Source organism: Theropithecus gelada, chromosome 9, assembly GCF_003255815.1.
Source record: "Theropithecus gelada isolate Dixy chromosome 9, Tgel_1.0, whole genome shotgun sequence".
NCBI classification, from domain to species: Eukaryota; Metazoa; Chordata; class Mammalia; order Primates; family Cercopithecidae; genus Theropithecus; species Theropithecus gelada.
Genome location: NC_037677.1, coordinates 333,540 through 349,329, shown reverse-complemented (window position 1 = coordinate 349,329; position 15,790 = coordinate 333,540). Strand labels below are relative to the sequence as shown.

Sequence of the window (15,790 nt, the reverse complement as noted above, 5' to 3'; positions counted from 1 at the left end):
AAGTACAGGACTAGGGTTGAATAGGATTTGGTGTGTGTCTCTATTAAAGCAGTAACCGGAGACGACTGTGTACCACGTTGCTGATAATAGAGCACGAGCCACAGGCTCAGACGCTGCCGCATCGGCTACCGCAGGAAAGCCTGATCTCTGCAAAACCCTCAGTGGGAAGCAGGTGGACGTCATGTGTGATCAGATAGCCCACAGACACCCCAGAACCCCAGAATGTTCACTTCTAGATCACTGACTCCTTGACACCCAGAGGCGTTTCAGATTGACTTGGGTCCCAGCCCCTTCGGTGCTCACTGACACTGAAAGCGTCAGCTGTTTTCTATCTGGAACAGGAGTTTGCTGTCAGGAGAGCTGGGTCTGTCTCACTTACCCCAATAACTGCTGCTGGGATCTTGAAGTCCCTTCTCCTGCTTCAGGCTTTGAGTGAGGGAAAAAAAATTGAAAAAATTTTTCTCTCTCAACTGTTGTGAGTATAAAGGAGAAAACAAATACTCTTTAAAAGTTTGCAAAGTAGTACTCAAATGCAAAGCAGTGTTAAACTTCAGTATGACAGAGTTTCAGGAACATGTACACTCGTTTATGTGAATTAATAACCCTACTTGAAATCACAGTAGGTTAAATATTGAACAGAAATGTGTGACTGTTACATATTTTTCCATAATAAAATGCCGTGTGTATATTGGATCGCAGGATAGTGGCCGAGGCTCTGCCAGACCTGAACGGGGAGGCCAGACACCACCTCTGTCACTTGGTGGAAGCATTTGTATCCTCGGATTTTATTCAATTTTAAGGAAATGCACAGAGTCTTACCAAGAAAAACACATATTTTTGAACAAATGAATCACTGCACTTGGGCCTCCCTTTGTGGGTTTACCCTTGCAATACTGGAGGAAGTTTTAGTACAAAGAATTAATTTATCCAAACTATGAGGGGCTCCTAACTCATGTACAACAGGGCTCAGTGTGATCCAAATGTAACTCTTGGGTGATCGCGTTCCGGTAATTTCTAATTGGGCACAAAGATAATCTTCCTAGACTATCTGGAAATTTTGTATAACTTTGGAATTTTTTTGGAAAAGCCGTGGCAAAATAATGAAACTTAGAAGAGGAAAAATATTTTCTGTGGCAAAACAAGAGAAGTAAAAAGTCAGATGTGCATGTGACCTTCTGAGATAATCAGAAGCCTGTGAAGGAGAACGTAGCGTGTGTGATCGTGTGTGCGCGTGACAGTTCTAAGGAGTCCGGGCACAACAGAGTCACACTGGCCAAGCCCTCCAGCAAGGGACGGAAGGGGCGGCCGCGGAGGCTGCCTTGGTCCCAGGGGAGAAAAGCCCGGGGCTGCAGACTCCAGGTCACGCAGTCTCACAGAGCTGGCCGCGCTTCTACTTGTTGTTGAAGCGAAATCTCAAGTCCTTTGTGGATTTTTCCCACCAATTGATGCCAGCAGTTAAGTAGGGACATCTCACATGTATCTTCACAGTGAAGCCAGTTTGGCATAAGATAGGAAATCGCATTCTAGTTTTCTGTGTCCACTGCTGTACCCGCTGTCCATCTAGAAGCTGTCTGCAGCGCTTTCACACCTGGGAGCTGAGAGGAGGCCTCGGAGACGCTACCATCCAACCCGCGGAGGACTGAGGGTTGGTTCTGCAGGAAGTCGGGCCTCCAGGTGGAAAGTCGTGGCAGGGACGGACGGTGTGGCGGACCCTCCCCTTAGTGACAGCCCATCATTCTCCTCTTCTCAGTCAGGGATTCCAAGTGAGTGGCGTTGCCAAATCGACTTGTGACGCCAGACTGACACCCTCAGGAGGGCCTGACGCGGTGCCCGGGCGGCTCAGCGCCCCCACCCCGCCCCCACCCCGCCCGGTTCTCGGATCCTAAAGGAGCGTCGTTTCACGGCCTCTCTCGTGCCTCGATTTTCTGTTGCTGTTTTTGTGTGTTCGGTTGATTTCGCCGTCTAGACGGCCTCCGGGCGCGGTGCTGAGGCAGGCAGCGTCCGGGGAAGAAAGGCTTTGGGGGTGAGCACCACTTTCAGCAGCACAGAATGTCACGCTTCTGTGGCTTCTGTCACTTGGGACGGTGGTGGGTGATCCTGAAAAGCTTCTGTCAAAGGAGGATTCAGAATCCAGATCTGCACTGTGGTGCCCATCAGGGTTCTAGGTGTGACGGGCGTGGTCAGTGGTCAGTGGGCTGCTTGGCGCATCTTCCTCAACGTTTTATTCATTAACTAGCAAAGCAGGCTTTTCCCCATTTAGCCACGTCCGGCTTGGCTTTTCTCCACCGCGTGCTGTAAGAGAGAGCTCCATGCGCTCATGGGCCTCACGCAGTCCTTAGTACACATTAGGGTGTAAACGTGGTTTTTTGAATGACTAGTATTGTTTGTACTAAGACAAATAATAATAGTTCTTGATGTTTTCCCCCTTTAGTAAAGAAAATCCTATGAACTGTATATGTGTTAACTCATACAATCCACCCAACTACCCTACATGGTCATGGCCATTACTATTCCCATTTGATGAATAACTGAGGCACGGAGATCTTAAGGGACATCCCCAAATCCCCAGAAGTTTCCAGAGCTGGGTTTCCAATTCCAGGCCCTGGGCTCCAAAGCCGCGAGTAAAGCCCTGGGCTGTGTGGACGGTGGCCGACAGGAAACGGGACCCTTCCGTGAACACACACAGGGTTCCCGACACCCTGCCATCGCGGGTCTAGCGTTATTCTAGTTAAAACGCCGCTGACGTGGCTCCTGTTAGGAAACAGGTTTCACTGAACTCTGCTCCATTTGCGGCAACATGAGTTATGCTGGGGTCCCCCTTTGTGCCGGATGTGTGTGGCAGACATGGCTGAGACCGGCTTTGGCTTCTCACCACACCCCCAGGGTGAGCACCTGTGCTCCGGTCTCTTCCTGAGCTATGGCTCAACCTGCGAGCAAATGCCACAACCACCAGAAACACTCATGATGTGCTTCTTTACAGAAAATCATTCTGCACCTCCTGACGTAACCACGTACACCTCAGAGCACTCCATACAGGTGGAGAGACCACAGGGTTCCACGGGGTCCCGGACAGCGCCCAAGTACGGCAACGCCGAGCTCATGGAGACCGGGGATGGTACGTCCCAAAGCAGAGATGCGTTTTTTCTGGTAAACGGTTTGTGCTGATGTCCCGTTCTGTGCCCGTGGCTGGGTGTGTGTCTTCCTGGGGTACAGTCTGCTGCCATTTTATCTGCTGAATAACTAACAGTGGTTCAGCAACTGAGAGATTCTTGTACAGGTGTTAAGACCATGAACAGTCACTTAGAAGAGCAAGATGAAGTTAAATGTACAACAGAATTACTGTCAGATGGGCCAATATGTTGCTTTAGACTTTGGAGGAAAGAGGGTCTTTTTATCCATGTTGGACAGAGATGTCAGCGGCTTGGTAACAGGCTGCGGCCGAGGGCTTCTCCTTCCTTCCTCGAGGCCTGGTCTTGGTACGTTCTGATTACAGCAGCTGTTTGTATCACCTAGCCCCTATTCTATTTAAGTCTCAGTCTTCCCGGGATCATAAAAGTCAGTGTAGAACCTAGCAGTGAATGAAATACAATGCCCCTGTATGAAGCTGCATGGAGCAGCCTTGGCATGCCCTCATCTTGTGCACGGAACTCACAGGGGACAGGGAGGCCTATCTGAGCCCCGACAGGCACAGTGGACAGGGAGGCCTGTGGGAGCCCCGAAAGGCACAGTGGACAGGGAGGCCTATCCGAGCTCCAACAGGCACAGTGGACAGGGAGGCCTGTCTGAGCTCCAACAGGCACACCGCTGCATCCTCAGGTGAGGCAGAGCCCGGCCGGGCCTTTGCAAGTGTCCCGTTAGTGCTCTTGAAATCGCCCTGGTTGCTGGTGCGATGACTTTTGCTGCAATGCCTTTCTGTATCATTGTTTGCTTTAGTTCTCTGATAAGTTCAGTTTATAGTAAATTGGCCATTTTTGTTACTCTTATCACGGTCATTTTAGTAACTATGTCATCTTTCAAGTCTGTCATCTTCGCCTTTGTTCCCCAGGTAAATCCCGCGTGGTGTATTGTGTCGTCTTGATGTGTCACAGCCTCCCACACCAGAACCCACAGGGGCCCTCGCTGGGAGGGTGATTCTGGGCCACACTCCAGACGTCATGAGCTAGAAGTTCTGGGGGCCCTGAGGTGATTCTGACGTCTGCCAAATTAAGCTTGAGAATCGTGGCCTGGCGGGGATGTTCTGATTGGTCCGAACCAAATTAGTTGGGCTATTTAATGGGAAAATACTATGCTTAGATGTTGAGAGTTCTGGATTGTGTGTTTTTCTGTATTTTCAGATATGAAATATTTAATGTCTCAATTCTGAAAGTGCCCACAGAGCATTTTGAGACACTGATTAAAAATTCTTGATAGAAAAAATTTCCTTGAATTCTGTTCTATTCCCCCCAAATGTTGAGGTCTGTTTTTTATGGTCCAGTGCAGGGGCGAACAAGGGCTCTGCTCAGGTGAGGGAATGGCCTGCCAGCTGCACCTGCAGAGACCCCTGCACCGTCCAGGCCCACAACTCTGGCTGATGGTTTCCCAGGTCCTGCTGGCCTGCAGCGTGTGCCTGAGGGAGGATGCTTTCGATCTAGTTGGAGCATCAGTGTCTTGATCCTCTGTCTTGTTCATTTATTCGATTGATTTATCTTGACATTTGAAAACTGACTTTTTCATTTATCAAATCAGTTGATTTTCAGAGTGATGCAGCGTTTGCTGTAATTAGCACAGTATTATAAAATGGGGTTTTTCTCAGTCCACTTGGATAGGTATGTGCTAGTATTCTGTTACACAAAAATTTGAGTTTAGAGACTAACTTCTGTGCTTGAGGATGCACTGCCTGTGTGTGGGCTGAGCTGTGTGGGTTTGGATCGTGTGTGAGGAGCTCAGCCTTATTAGGAGTGGACAGGGCTTGGACGTGGTGGTGCTGGAACCCGAGCCCGGGGCTGTGGGATGCTGGGGGTTCCAGACGTGACTCACCAGCCCAATGTTCTCGTGCCTCCGTGAGGCCGAATGCTGACGGTCCCTGGAGAGACAGACTCAGGGAAGGCCTTACTGCTCCACTGATGGTCTCGCCCTGTTGAGAAGGGGGACCTGGGGCAGTGAGAATGAGGAGTCTGCCCTCTGCAGATGACAGTTCTGTCCTGAGAATCAGAGCCAGGGTCAAGCATATGGTCCTGAGGCTCTTCCCAGCATGACCGGCAGAACAGCGCATGCTGGAACGTGGGAGACATTCGGGTCCGATGCATCTCTGTCCTGTCTCCTGCATAGCCACAGGGCTACTGTACAGCATGACCACCTCAGGCCCTTCCCGGGATGGCGTCTAGAAGGACGCCAGCCTGTTGCAGCCGTGCTGGGCAGAGGGGCTGTGGGACTGTGGGACTGTGGGTGCTCGTTGAAGCTGTGATGATCGCTTCCCCCACCCACTGGTTCCTGTTTTTCAGGAGTACCAGTAAGTAGCCGGGTGTCAGCAAAAATCCAGCAGCTTGTCAATACCCTCAAACGACCGAAACGACCACCTTTACGAGAATTCTTTGTCGATGACTTTGAAGAATTATTAGAAGGTGAGAGAACTCTTTCCCACATGTTTCTTCCAGATGCTCCTATGGTCCTATAAGCAATGACTTTTTTTTCTGCAGGGCTATTTTACTTTTTAAGAGCAGTAATCTTGGCATTCATTGGATAATGGGAACCCAGGTATAGGGAGCAGGTGATGTTCCCAGGCAGCCTCGGTGTTGGCAGGTTTCTAAACCTGGTTGTTAGTCGTCCTCTGCAGGAGGTGATTTTGTTCCGTTACCCAGGTCAGGTCTCTCTCTAAGAACTCTAATAGTATAGAAATACAAGTAAAGTATAAACATACAGAAAAACAAGTAAACTGGGGAAATCCTTCGCTCACAGCAAAACAGGCGTGTGAGATGCCACCTCCTCCCTCCTCCTCCTCCTGCCGCTCCTTATAGATGCCGGAGCTGCTGCCTTTGCCCCCAAATGCTCCTGGGTCTTTTTAGACAAACAACTTAAAGTTGAAACAAAGCACAAGAACTGCTCATTGTAGCAAACTTGAGCTCCTTATTATCTTATGCGTTAAACCACAAGTAAAAGCGGCCGGTTTTCTTGTCAGTCATAAAGTGAGAGACAAGTCTGTTCCAGAAATGAGAGAGATAATTTCCATTCTTCACCTCTCTCAAGGATTGGGCAGGTGGTATTTATGATGCACTGATTTTAGTTTTACTCAGGAAAATACTCGCTCCGTGTTGCTGTTATTCAGAGTACTTGTAGCAGATTTAAATGTACAGCTCAGACCAGGTGCGGTGGCTTATGCCTGTGATTCCGGCACTGTCGGAGGTCAAGGTGGGCAGATCACTTGAGCCCGGGAGTTCAAGACCAGCCTGGGCAATATGGCAAAACCCTGGCTCTACAAAAATATATATATATGTACACACACACACACACACACACAAATTAGCTGGGCATGGTGGTGCATGCCTGTAGTCCTAGCTACAGGCTAGGACTGTAGCAGAGGCTAAGGTGGGAGGATAACCTGAGCCTGGGAGGTCGAGGCTGCAGGGAACTGTGATCATGTCATTGCACCGCAGCCAAGGCAGAAGAGAGAGACCCTGCCTCGGAAAATAAATGTACCATTAATCTTTAAGGACAAAATATAATTTAGCAAGATTTAAGCAATTTGGGGTCCAAAATCACTAGTTTATGTTGATAATGGAAATTTTCAGCATGGCTGTTTGAATTCCAGGCTCTCTGCCTGTATGCTGCACAGTTCCACCTGTTGTCAGTTTGCAGGTGTGTCCAGGTCCACCTAAGCACTCCACCTACATGCTGCCTTGGAAATTACAAGAACTGATTTTTTACCAGCATTCATGATGCTTGTGTATAGACCCCAATTGTAGAAAAGCATGCTTTTCTATCAGCCAATAAATGTGCACCTTAAGTATAAATCTCCTGGCTTCTTTATAAAGAACAAAAAGTAGCCACGCTAATGTGGATGCATTTCTCTCATAACCTCTTGTATTCAAATGATTTAGTTCAACAACCAGATCCGAACCAACCAAAGCCGGAGGGGGCCCAGATGCTGGCCATGCGTGGAGAGCAGCTGGGCGTGGTCACGAACTGGCCGCCGTCGCTGGAGGCCGCGCTGCAGAGGTGGGGCACCATCTCGCCCAAGGCGCCCTGCCTGACCACCATGGACACCAACGGGAAGCCCCTCTACATCCTCACTTACGGTAATCCCGAGGCTCACCCTCTGCCCTTTGCCCACCCCCTCTCGCAGCCACTCCCGAACGCACAAAGCTCAGTGTCTGTTCACATCCTCACAGTAATCCCGAGGCTCACCCTCTGCCCTTTGCCCGTGGCCACGCACAGCCACTCCCGAACGCACAAAGCTCAGTGTCCGTTACTTCTGGTGACTGATGGATTTTAAGCTGCCTTATGTTTCTGGCACAGAAATAAATGGAATCTCGAAAGTTATTTTGTTAAATATATTTTGAGTTAAAACCAGAAATGGCTGCTTGAAGCAGTGACCATAACTCTTAATAAGATGTTAGATTTTCTTAAATACATACGTGATTTATTGAAATGCATGCTTTCAGCAAAGATTGGTAGTTAGAAAAATCTGTCTAAGCTTTCAGATATGTATCAGAAGAAACAAAATCGGTTTCCAAGGGACTTTTTCAGAAGGCCAGAGAAACCACCTTTCCCTTAAGTCTTCAGTACAATTAATACAGTCTGAAAACTTGTGCACATGGTTAGCGATAGCAGAGAAATGCGTTCTCTTTTTTTCTGTGGATAAGAGACCATGGAGGAGCAGATTGTCAGGCTATTTTCTCTTTGCTTCAGCTTTACAAAGAAAATAGTTACTAAAAGGCTGGCATGATGGCTCGTGCCTATAGTCACAGCTACTTGGGAGCTGAGGCAGGAGGATCACTTGTGACCAGGAGTTCGAGGCTGCATTGAGCTATGATTGTGTCACTGCACTCCAGCCTCAGTGACAGAGCAAGACCCCATCTCTAAAAAATTAATTCGAATTTTCAAAAGATAAGAAAATAACTAAAGGACCAAAATGGTTCATTATGTCTGCATGTCTGAGATTTATGTTGACAGTTGAAATTTTAAACATAGCTGTTTCAATTCTAGGCTCTTGGGCATGGTACAGTATGTCGTTCCACCTGTTGTCTGTTCGCAGGTTTTGTTTTTAACTTTAGGTTTTGTTATAACACAACACTTTTCTGATTGCAGGTAGGAAAGGAATTGATTTCTCCATTAGCCATGGAGGCCCAAAGCCAGATGCTCTGTTGAATCATGGAATCTAAGTAGAGCCCAGCCTTTCGGGGTGGGGCTCCGGGAGGCGGCAGCTGTCGACCTGTGCATTTCACCGACAGATGGGGAATTTGGGCCTAGGAGCATACTGGGTTTGGGAGCGTGTGTTTTGTAGCTCCTTTGCTTTTATGGCTTCATTCAGTGGTTTTAAATGGATAGTGTGTGTCATCCATGATGAAGCATAAGCTTTACTTTTAAAATTATGCCCTCAGAAATAGGTTTTATTCAGTCAAAAGGATGAAAGAGTTTTCTATGTGACCCTCATCTCCGGCCAAATTCAGCCCTGGAGCTAATTGTGTACTTGGAGTCACTGCTGCATGACAGCTGATGGCCTCCGAGGCCTCCCCGCCTACATGCCGGGAATTCCAGGAGCAGCCGTGCTCTTCCGGGTGCGTGCGTTCACTCTGAGCACTAACACACGTTCACTTGGACATTTTAAGCATGCAGTATGCGTTGGCATGGGACTAAGTTATAGGAAATCAAAGACGAATAAGACAGTTCTCACGGGGCTTATGATCTCGATCAGAAGGATCGCCCCTCTCTGCTGCTGGAACATTGAACAGTGCTGGCGTCTTTCCCCTTCCTGCAAGGTTAAGATGAATGGGAGACATAAGACACAGACTGAATATTCATATGAAAAGTTGGAGTCATCAGAACTCATGCCCCCAACCAATGCATTTTAACTCCTGTTTTTAAATCATCTATATGTTGTTGTATTTTAATTACCCACATTAATTGCAGGCTGTGGGTTGATCTTGGTTTTTACTTGTTAAAGGAATATAAGAAAGCGACACATTTCCAAATGTAAGATTACAGCTTATCAGATGAAAACGCAGTGAACACACTGTGGAAAGCTCCCTCTGCACAGAAACGCTAACGTAGATGAATGAATGATTGGCTGTTGCTGAGATGACTCAGAAACAAGCTCGTCGAATGAGAATTGTTCTAATACTGAGTTAACCTGGTGTAACTGAAGGGCTGTATTCTCTAAGCTCCTGCTGTTTCCCCTCAACCCCCAAATTTAGCTTCCTACGAAGCGCTGGGGTAGCAGAATTCCCAGCTGATAAACTTAGGATCATTAATAGAAAGTGTAGGTGGCTAATGAAAGCCACAAGTCAATAAACTTGTGGAACATCTTATAATTCTGTTTTCCACCTTAGACTACCCGTGGCATTTCATAATCTTGTAAAAATAAGTCACGCTGTGCTGTTAATTGCCCTTCACGTCCTGCGTCCAGCAGCTCTGCGCTACACTCTGCCGCCTCTGTGGTTTTCGGGAGAGACCTACCCATTCATTTTGCGTTCCTACCAAGCAGATGCTCATATTCAGCTCCCTTTTAATGTTTTATTTATGGTTTTCCTATTACTCCAGGTGTTTCGAGCAATCTACACGCTTGAGCTAGCAGCGCATTGGGCCACCTTTCTGTGGCCTTGCTGCTTTTTTGCTTAGTTGATGGTGTGTCTCAAGTTCCCGCCTCCTTCCCGGGCTTGCTCCGGTTTAGCCCGTTGCCACCCACTACCTCTCCCCTCCCCTCCCCTCCCCTCCCCTCACCAGTTACACTGTGTACAGTTGCGTGTTCCTCAGTCCAAACCAAGTGAAATTACAATTAATATCTAATACAACAGTGCTGACCTCACACACATCTCCTTTATGAATCAGTTAAGAACTGCTGTATCTTTATATCAGCAGCTTAACTTCTTGCCTTTTCTGTTTGAGAAGTATACCAAATATATTTCAAGAATTTTGCCAAAAGTTTGCATGTGTTTTATCAAACTCTCTATTATTAACTAGCTTCTGTGTGAACTTAGGATGTCAAGACTCTTAGCTGAGAATGAAGTTGAAATTTTCACAAACTAGAATGGTGCTAATCGAGTGTAATTGATTTATTCAGTTGCAACACACTGTTTTTCTCTCAATTGCAATGAATTGATTGTTATTGTTTACCCAACTATAATAGTTCCCTAATCTTATTCACATTAAAGAAATCCGAAGCCACAGAATAATAGTTTTTGTTAGGGAAGAAATACTCCAAGTTACATCTAATGAGCCAGTGATCGTTTTCAGGAAAATAAAATCCCCAAATAGAATTCCAGATGACTGTAAAGCTGCCAGTCTTGAAGACTACCTATGGTGTTGAGGATGAGGAGCTAAGGAAGACGGGAGGGGAGGGTACATGAATAAAAGTGTGTCTAGCAAAAGTGCTCAAGAATATGCTAGAATGCACACTGTAACTTTGTATTTCATTACAGCTTGCCTGTGACATTAGTAAAATGAAGAAACATTTGCTGAACCCATACTATGACCAGGACATGTCCTAGGAACTAGAACAAAAAAAAAAAATCATTCTCTTCATGTTCTCATTAGCAAGGGATAAATACTGTGGTAAACAAATAATAATAGCCGAGGAGCCCTCATTCCCATAGGAAATAAACAAATTCAGGGTTTTTTAATTTGCACTGTGTTGTAAACAACGAAATCTGATTTAGCGTTTACATTTAAAATAGGGAAAAGATTAAAACAGTGATTGCATTGAAACAAAATAGTTGATTGCTGTTACCTTTATTACACTATTAAAGCATTATCGTGTCTTCTAACACCTTGACTACCGAGAAGCTCTCCCAGCTGAAGCCTCTGAGACTAGGTTGTAAAAGGCCATTGTGTAATTTAAGAACTCATTTTAGGCTTTAAAGTCATTGTTATTTGATCTCAGACTGTTATATTTACCATTATCTTTATCTGAATCCAAGGATTCATCATTAAAAACCCCAAAACCCTGAGGTTAGGAAAGTTTGAAGGGGAGAAACACAGGACTTGAGTTTGGAGCCTCTCGAGGTGGTTTTCTGCTGTGTTCCTCAGTCCCGTGGGACCAACTGTGGATGAGGGACGTGTCACCGGGCGTGACTTTGTGGCAGTGACGCTGTTGCGCTGGCCCCACAGGACTTTCCTCCCTCGAACCTTCCCCACGGTTTCTGTGCTGACCGTCGGTGTTTTCAGGGACTTTGCTACAGGCACCTCGTGCACTCAGAGGGGATTTGTTTTGTGCCGGCCTTGTTCCAGCGTGCGGGCAGCTCTGACTGTTGCAGTTGGAGTCATTGCTTTTACTCCTCTTGACTCCAGGGACTCAGGATGAGTTGGAGCTTTGATCTGCAGGGAGAAGGTTCTTGGGGCCCTCCTGCTCCCTGGCAGAGTCATTTCAGCTGGGCAGATCCCGACCTGTGACGGTGTGTGCACTGTCAGCCCCCCCGCCGCTGGCCCCCACATCACAGATCAGAAGACAGGCCAGCACTTGGTTTTCACTTTTTATTTTCCTTCTCTCTCCTGAAGCTTTGTTTTTAGAATCCCTGTTCTTTCACTCATTTTCCATTCTCGCCTACCAGTTCCCCCTTTGCTCAGCTGCCCCCAGTTCAAGATACAGGAAGCAGAGTGGACTCATGCCCTGGACCTCGGTTTGCGGAAGCAGTGCTCTCTGTGTGGCTTAACATGCACATTTGTCTGTGATTTGTATTCATAGGCAAGCTGTGGACGAGAAGTATGAAGGTCGCTTACAGCATTCTGCACAAATTAGGCACAAAGCAGGAACCCATGGTGCGGCCTGGAGATAGGGTAAGTGCACCTTAAATTGTTGAATCTACAAAACACACAGTCCTGTGTGGAAAAGATGCCCACCGTTTAAACATTACAGAGTTCAGCGCCACCTCCGCTTTCCACTGGAAAGCAAGTTTTCCTTCTTAACTGCTACCTGGTAAGTTACACAGGACAGATACTATTATAATGGTATCTCCATTCTAATGTTACATCCTGAGCAGGTAATGGTCTTGTCCATGCCTTATGCCCCATGCCCCATGCCCCAGTTTAGATGTGGAGCTGGGTATAGAACCTGGTTTTCTTGCCTTTTACCTATGTGCTTTACGTGCCCCAAAGGTTAGGTTATCCTACCTAAAGGACTCCAAGTGAATTACATAAAGACATCATTTAGAGCTCCATAAACCAACAGAAGCATGAGCTTTGATTACTTAAGCAATACTATAAAGGCATGAGTCTGCTGTGGGGCGTGTTCAACAGATTGCAGCAGGTCCAGGAGACCATGGACTGGGATTCTTTCCCATTTTTTTATTGAACACATTTGGCCTCTTTTAAAAGTAAACTGTAGATGTCATATTTCCTGATTATGAAATTTACTACAAAGCTTATAATCACAATAGTGTACTGGCTTAGAGACAGACGTATACAGCAATGGAACAGAATAAAGAGCCCGGAGATAAACCCTCATGTATATGGACAAGTGATTTCCAGCAGGGTGCCAAGATATTCAATGGGGAAAGGACAGCCTTTCCAACACACAGCGCTGGGAAAACTGGATATCCACCTGCAAGAGCATGAAGTTGGATGTTTACCTAACGTGCAAAAATTCATATGCAAAAAATTCATTCAAAATGGACCAAATGCCTAAATGTAAGAGCTAAAACCACAACCTAGAAGAAGACGTAAAGAAAATGCCTTAGAAGAAAATATAGGGAAGATACCTCACGATGCTGGATTTGACATTAAAAATGTTTGTACATCAAGAAGAACTATCGAGAGAAGTGAAAAGGCCACCTACAGAATGGGAGAAAATGTTTGCAAATTATTTGCCAACAGATTAATATCTAGAATATTTAAAGAGTTCCTACAACCCACCACCACCAAAAGAAGCAACAACAACAAAAATGTTTAAATGGGCCAGACTTGAGTAGACGTTTCTCCATAGATTTGGCAGTGGCCGATACACACGTGAAGAGATGCTCAGCATCTGATAGGGAAAAGCAAACCAAAAGCTCAGTGAAACGCAGCTTTACACCGAGAAGCATGGCAATGACCAAACCACCGAAAAGGGCACGTGTGTTGGCAAGGACGTGGGGAAATCAGAACCCTCGCGCACTGCTGGTGAGGATGTAAAATGGTGCAGCCTCTCCGAAAAACATGGCAGCCCTCAAAAAATTAAACATGGAATTACCGTGAAATCCAGCAATTCTGCTTCGGGGTGTGTACCCAGAAGGATTGAAAACAGTCTAGGAGAGAGTTGAGTACACTCAGGCTCATAGCAGCCGATTCACAAAACCAAACGGTGGAAGCAGCCCCAAATCTAAGGACTAGGTGTGGACTTCCTGTCAGAAGGGAGGAAGTTCTGGCACATAACACATGGATGAACCTTGAAGATACTATGCCTAGTCAAATAAGCCAGACATAAAACAGGTACTATGTGATTCCACTCCTGTGAGCGTAACTGCCCAACAGGTTCACCTTGCCCGCTGCCTTGCCAGAGCCGATTTATCTCGACGGGAATTGCGATGGAGAGAAGGATTCACGCAGAGCTGGCTGTGCGGGAGACTGGAGTTCTGCTAATACTCAAATCTCCCCAAGTGTTCGAGGATCGTTCAGAGGTTTTAAGGATAACTTGGCGGGTCGGGGTTTGGGAAGTGGGGAGTGCTGATTGGTCTGGTTGGAGGTGGACTCAAACGGGGGTCGAAGTGAGTTTTTCCTGCTGTCTTCTGTTCCTGGGTGGATTCCCAGAACTGGCTGAGCCAGATGACCTGTCTGGGTGGTGTCAGCGGTTCCATCCAGTGCAAGGTCTGCAGAATACCTCCAGCACCGATCTTAGGTTTTATGATAGTGATGTTATCCCCAGGGGCAATTTGGGGAGGTTCAGACAGTTGGAACCAGAGGCTGTATGACCCCTCACCGGTAATTTCTAATCTTGCAGCTAATTTGTTAGTCCTGCAAAGGCAGACTGGTCCCCAAGCAAGAAGGGGAGTCATTTTGGGAAAGGGCTATTATCAGTTTTGTTTCAGAGTCGAACTGTGAGCTGAATTCCTTCCCAAGGTTGGTTTGGCCTACACCAGGAATGAACAAGGACAGCTTAAAGATTGGAAGCAAGATGGAGTTGGTTAGGTCTGATCCCTTCCACTGTCATAATTTCCTCAGTTACCATTTTCACAAGAGTGGTTTCATGACATCCGTAGAGTAGTCAACTCTAGAGAACCAAAAGTAGAAAGGTGAGGTGCCAGGGACTGGGAGAGAGGAATGCAAAGTTCGTGTTTAATAGCAACAGAGTTTCTGTTTGGGAAGATGAGAAAGTTCTAGAGATGGCTGGTGGTGGTGCTTGTACAACAGTGTGATTGTGCTTCATGCTACTGAATTCTACATGTAAAAATTGTTAGAATTGTAAATTGTGTGTTACCACATAATGAAATGGTAATTGTAATGGAATATCTCCATTATCTGTAATGTGGTTCATAGTCTTAATAGTTTTAACAATTCTTTCATAGTATGGCCTCCAGATACTTGAAGTTTCCATATGATAATTACAAAATAAACTCCTGGGTTCCTCTGAGATGTCAGTAGGGATACAGGAAGCACGGTTTTGATGAAATATGTAAAGAGGCTCATTTTAGGCAGGGATTGGTTTAGCTTGGCTGGGTCAGGGGTGAAGGTGCTACTTTTCTAAAATTATTCTTACAAAATATTATCTGAGAAGGGCTCTCGAGGAGAAAAGATGAGCCTGTAGCTCTTGGTTGGGTACCCAGAGGTAGCGTGGAAGGTGCTGAAGCCGTTGGTCTGGACAGCAGGGCCGGCTGTGCGAGGATCCCTGGAGGGGAGCTGGGAATCCTTCGGCCAGAAAGGCCTTCGCTCCCCTGAAGAGCCTGTGCATGCGCCTCCTGACTGGCTGACGCCTGCCCTGTGAATAATTAGGTACAGTGAGGTATCAAAGAAGTACACAGAGGATTGAATGGAGGGAAGCCATGTGGGTTTACAAAAATCGAGCATCTTTGTATTTGTAAAGTATTGCATTGGAATCACTATAGAGATAGCAATAAAACAGGATTTGTGACTGATTCAAATATTGAAGGAATGATGTAAGTACAGAGTGTTCTCTTCCTTAAATTGCAAAAAAAATTTTCAGTTTTGATGCTAAAAGATCCTTTATTTTCCCCTTTTCTATCCATTACTTGTATTGTCACATGCGTACAATAATGTACGATTTTATATTCTGCTTTTATTAACTTTGTTATACCACATTTCATCACATTTCAGTACAACTCTGCAGTGGTCTATAATACAGAATTTTCAGCGTTAACTCTAGTGAGAATTTTAAACCCCTGATAAAGAAGAACTTCCTTTGAGCAGAGACACCAGGAGCTGGGAGAGGAGCCAGACGCGAGGTGCTTCTTGGGAGAGGGCTGATTGCAGTCTGGCCGTGGGGATGACACGTATCCTCTCCGTCTCAGCTGTCTGCCCCTGGTGAAGACTCTGCCTCCAGAGCTGGCATTCTGGGAAGATTAACAAGTCAGAATTGAACATGTTCTTTATGGATAGGTGCAATCATCAGTTTTGGATGGAACTTTAACATCTTCTGAATTTTCGAAGGTTTCCTGGTGTTTTTTGGTCC

The 15,790-nt window shown here is 46.3% G+C and overlaps 1 protein-coding gene across 2 annotated transcripts in view; it reads left to right on the top strand.

Moving 5' to 3' along the window:
• DIP2C (disco interacting protein 2 homolog C) overlaps positions 1-15,790 on the top strand; it is a 368,414-nt gene that overhangs the window by 235,532 nt on the left and 117,092 nt on the right. For both annotated transcript variants that reach the window (XM_025396905.1, XM_025396903.1), the window contains 4 exons: positions 2,981-3,115; positions 5,481-5,600; positions 7,074-7,271; positions 11,876-11,967. In XM_025396905.1, coding sequence (XP_025252690.1) covers positions 2,981-3,115; positions 5,481-5,600; positions 7,074-7,271; positions 11,876-11,967 — 545 coding nt within the window. The remainder of the gene's footprint in view (positions 1-2,980; positions 3,116-5,480; positions 5,601-7,073; positions 7,272-11,875; positions 11,968-15,790) is intronic.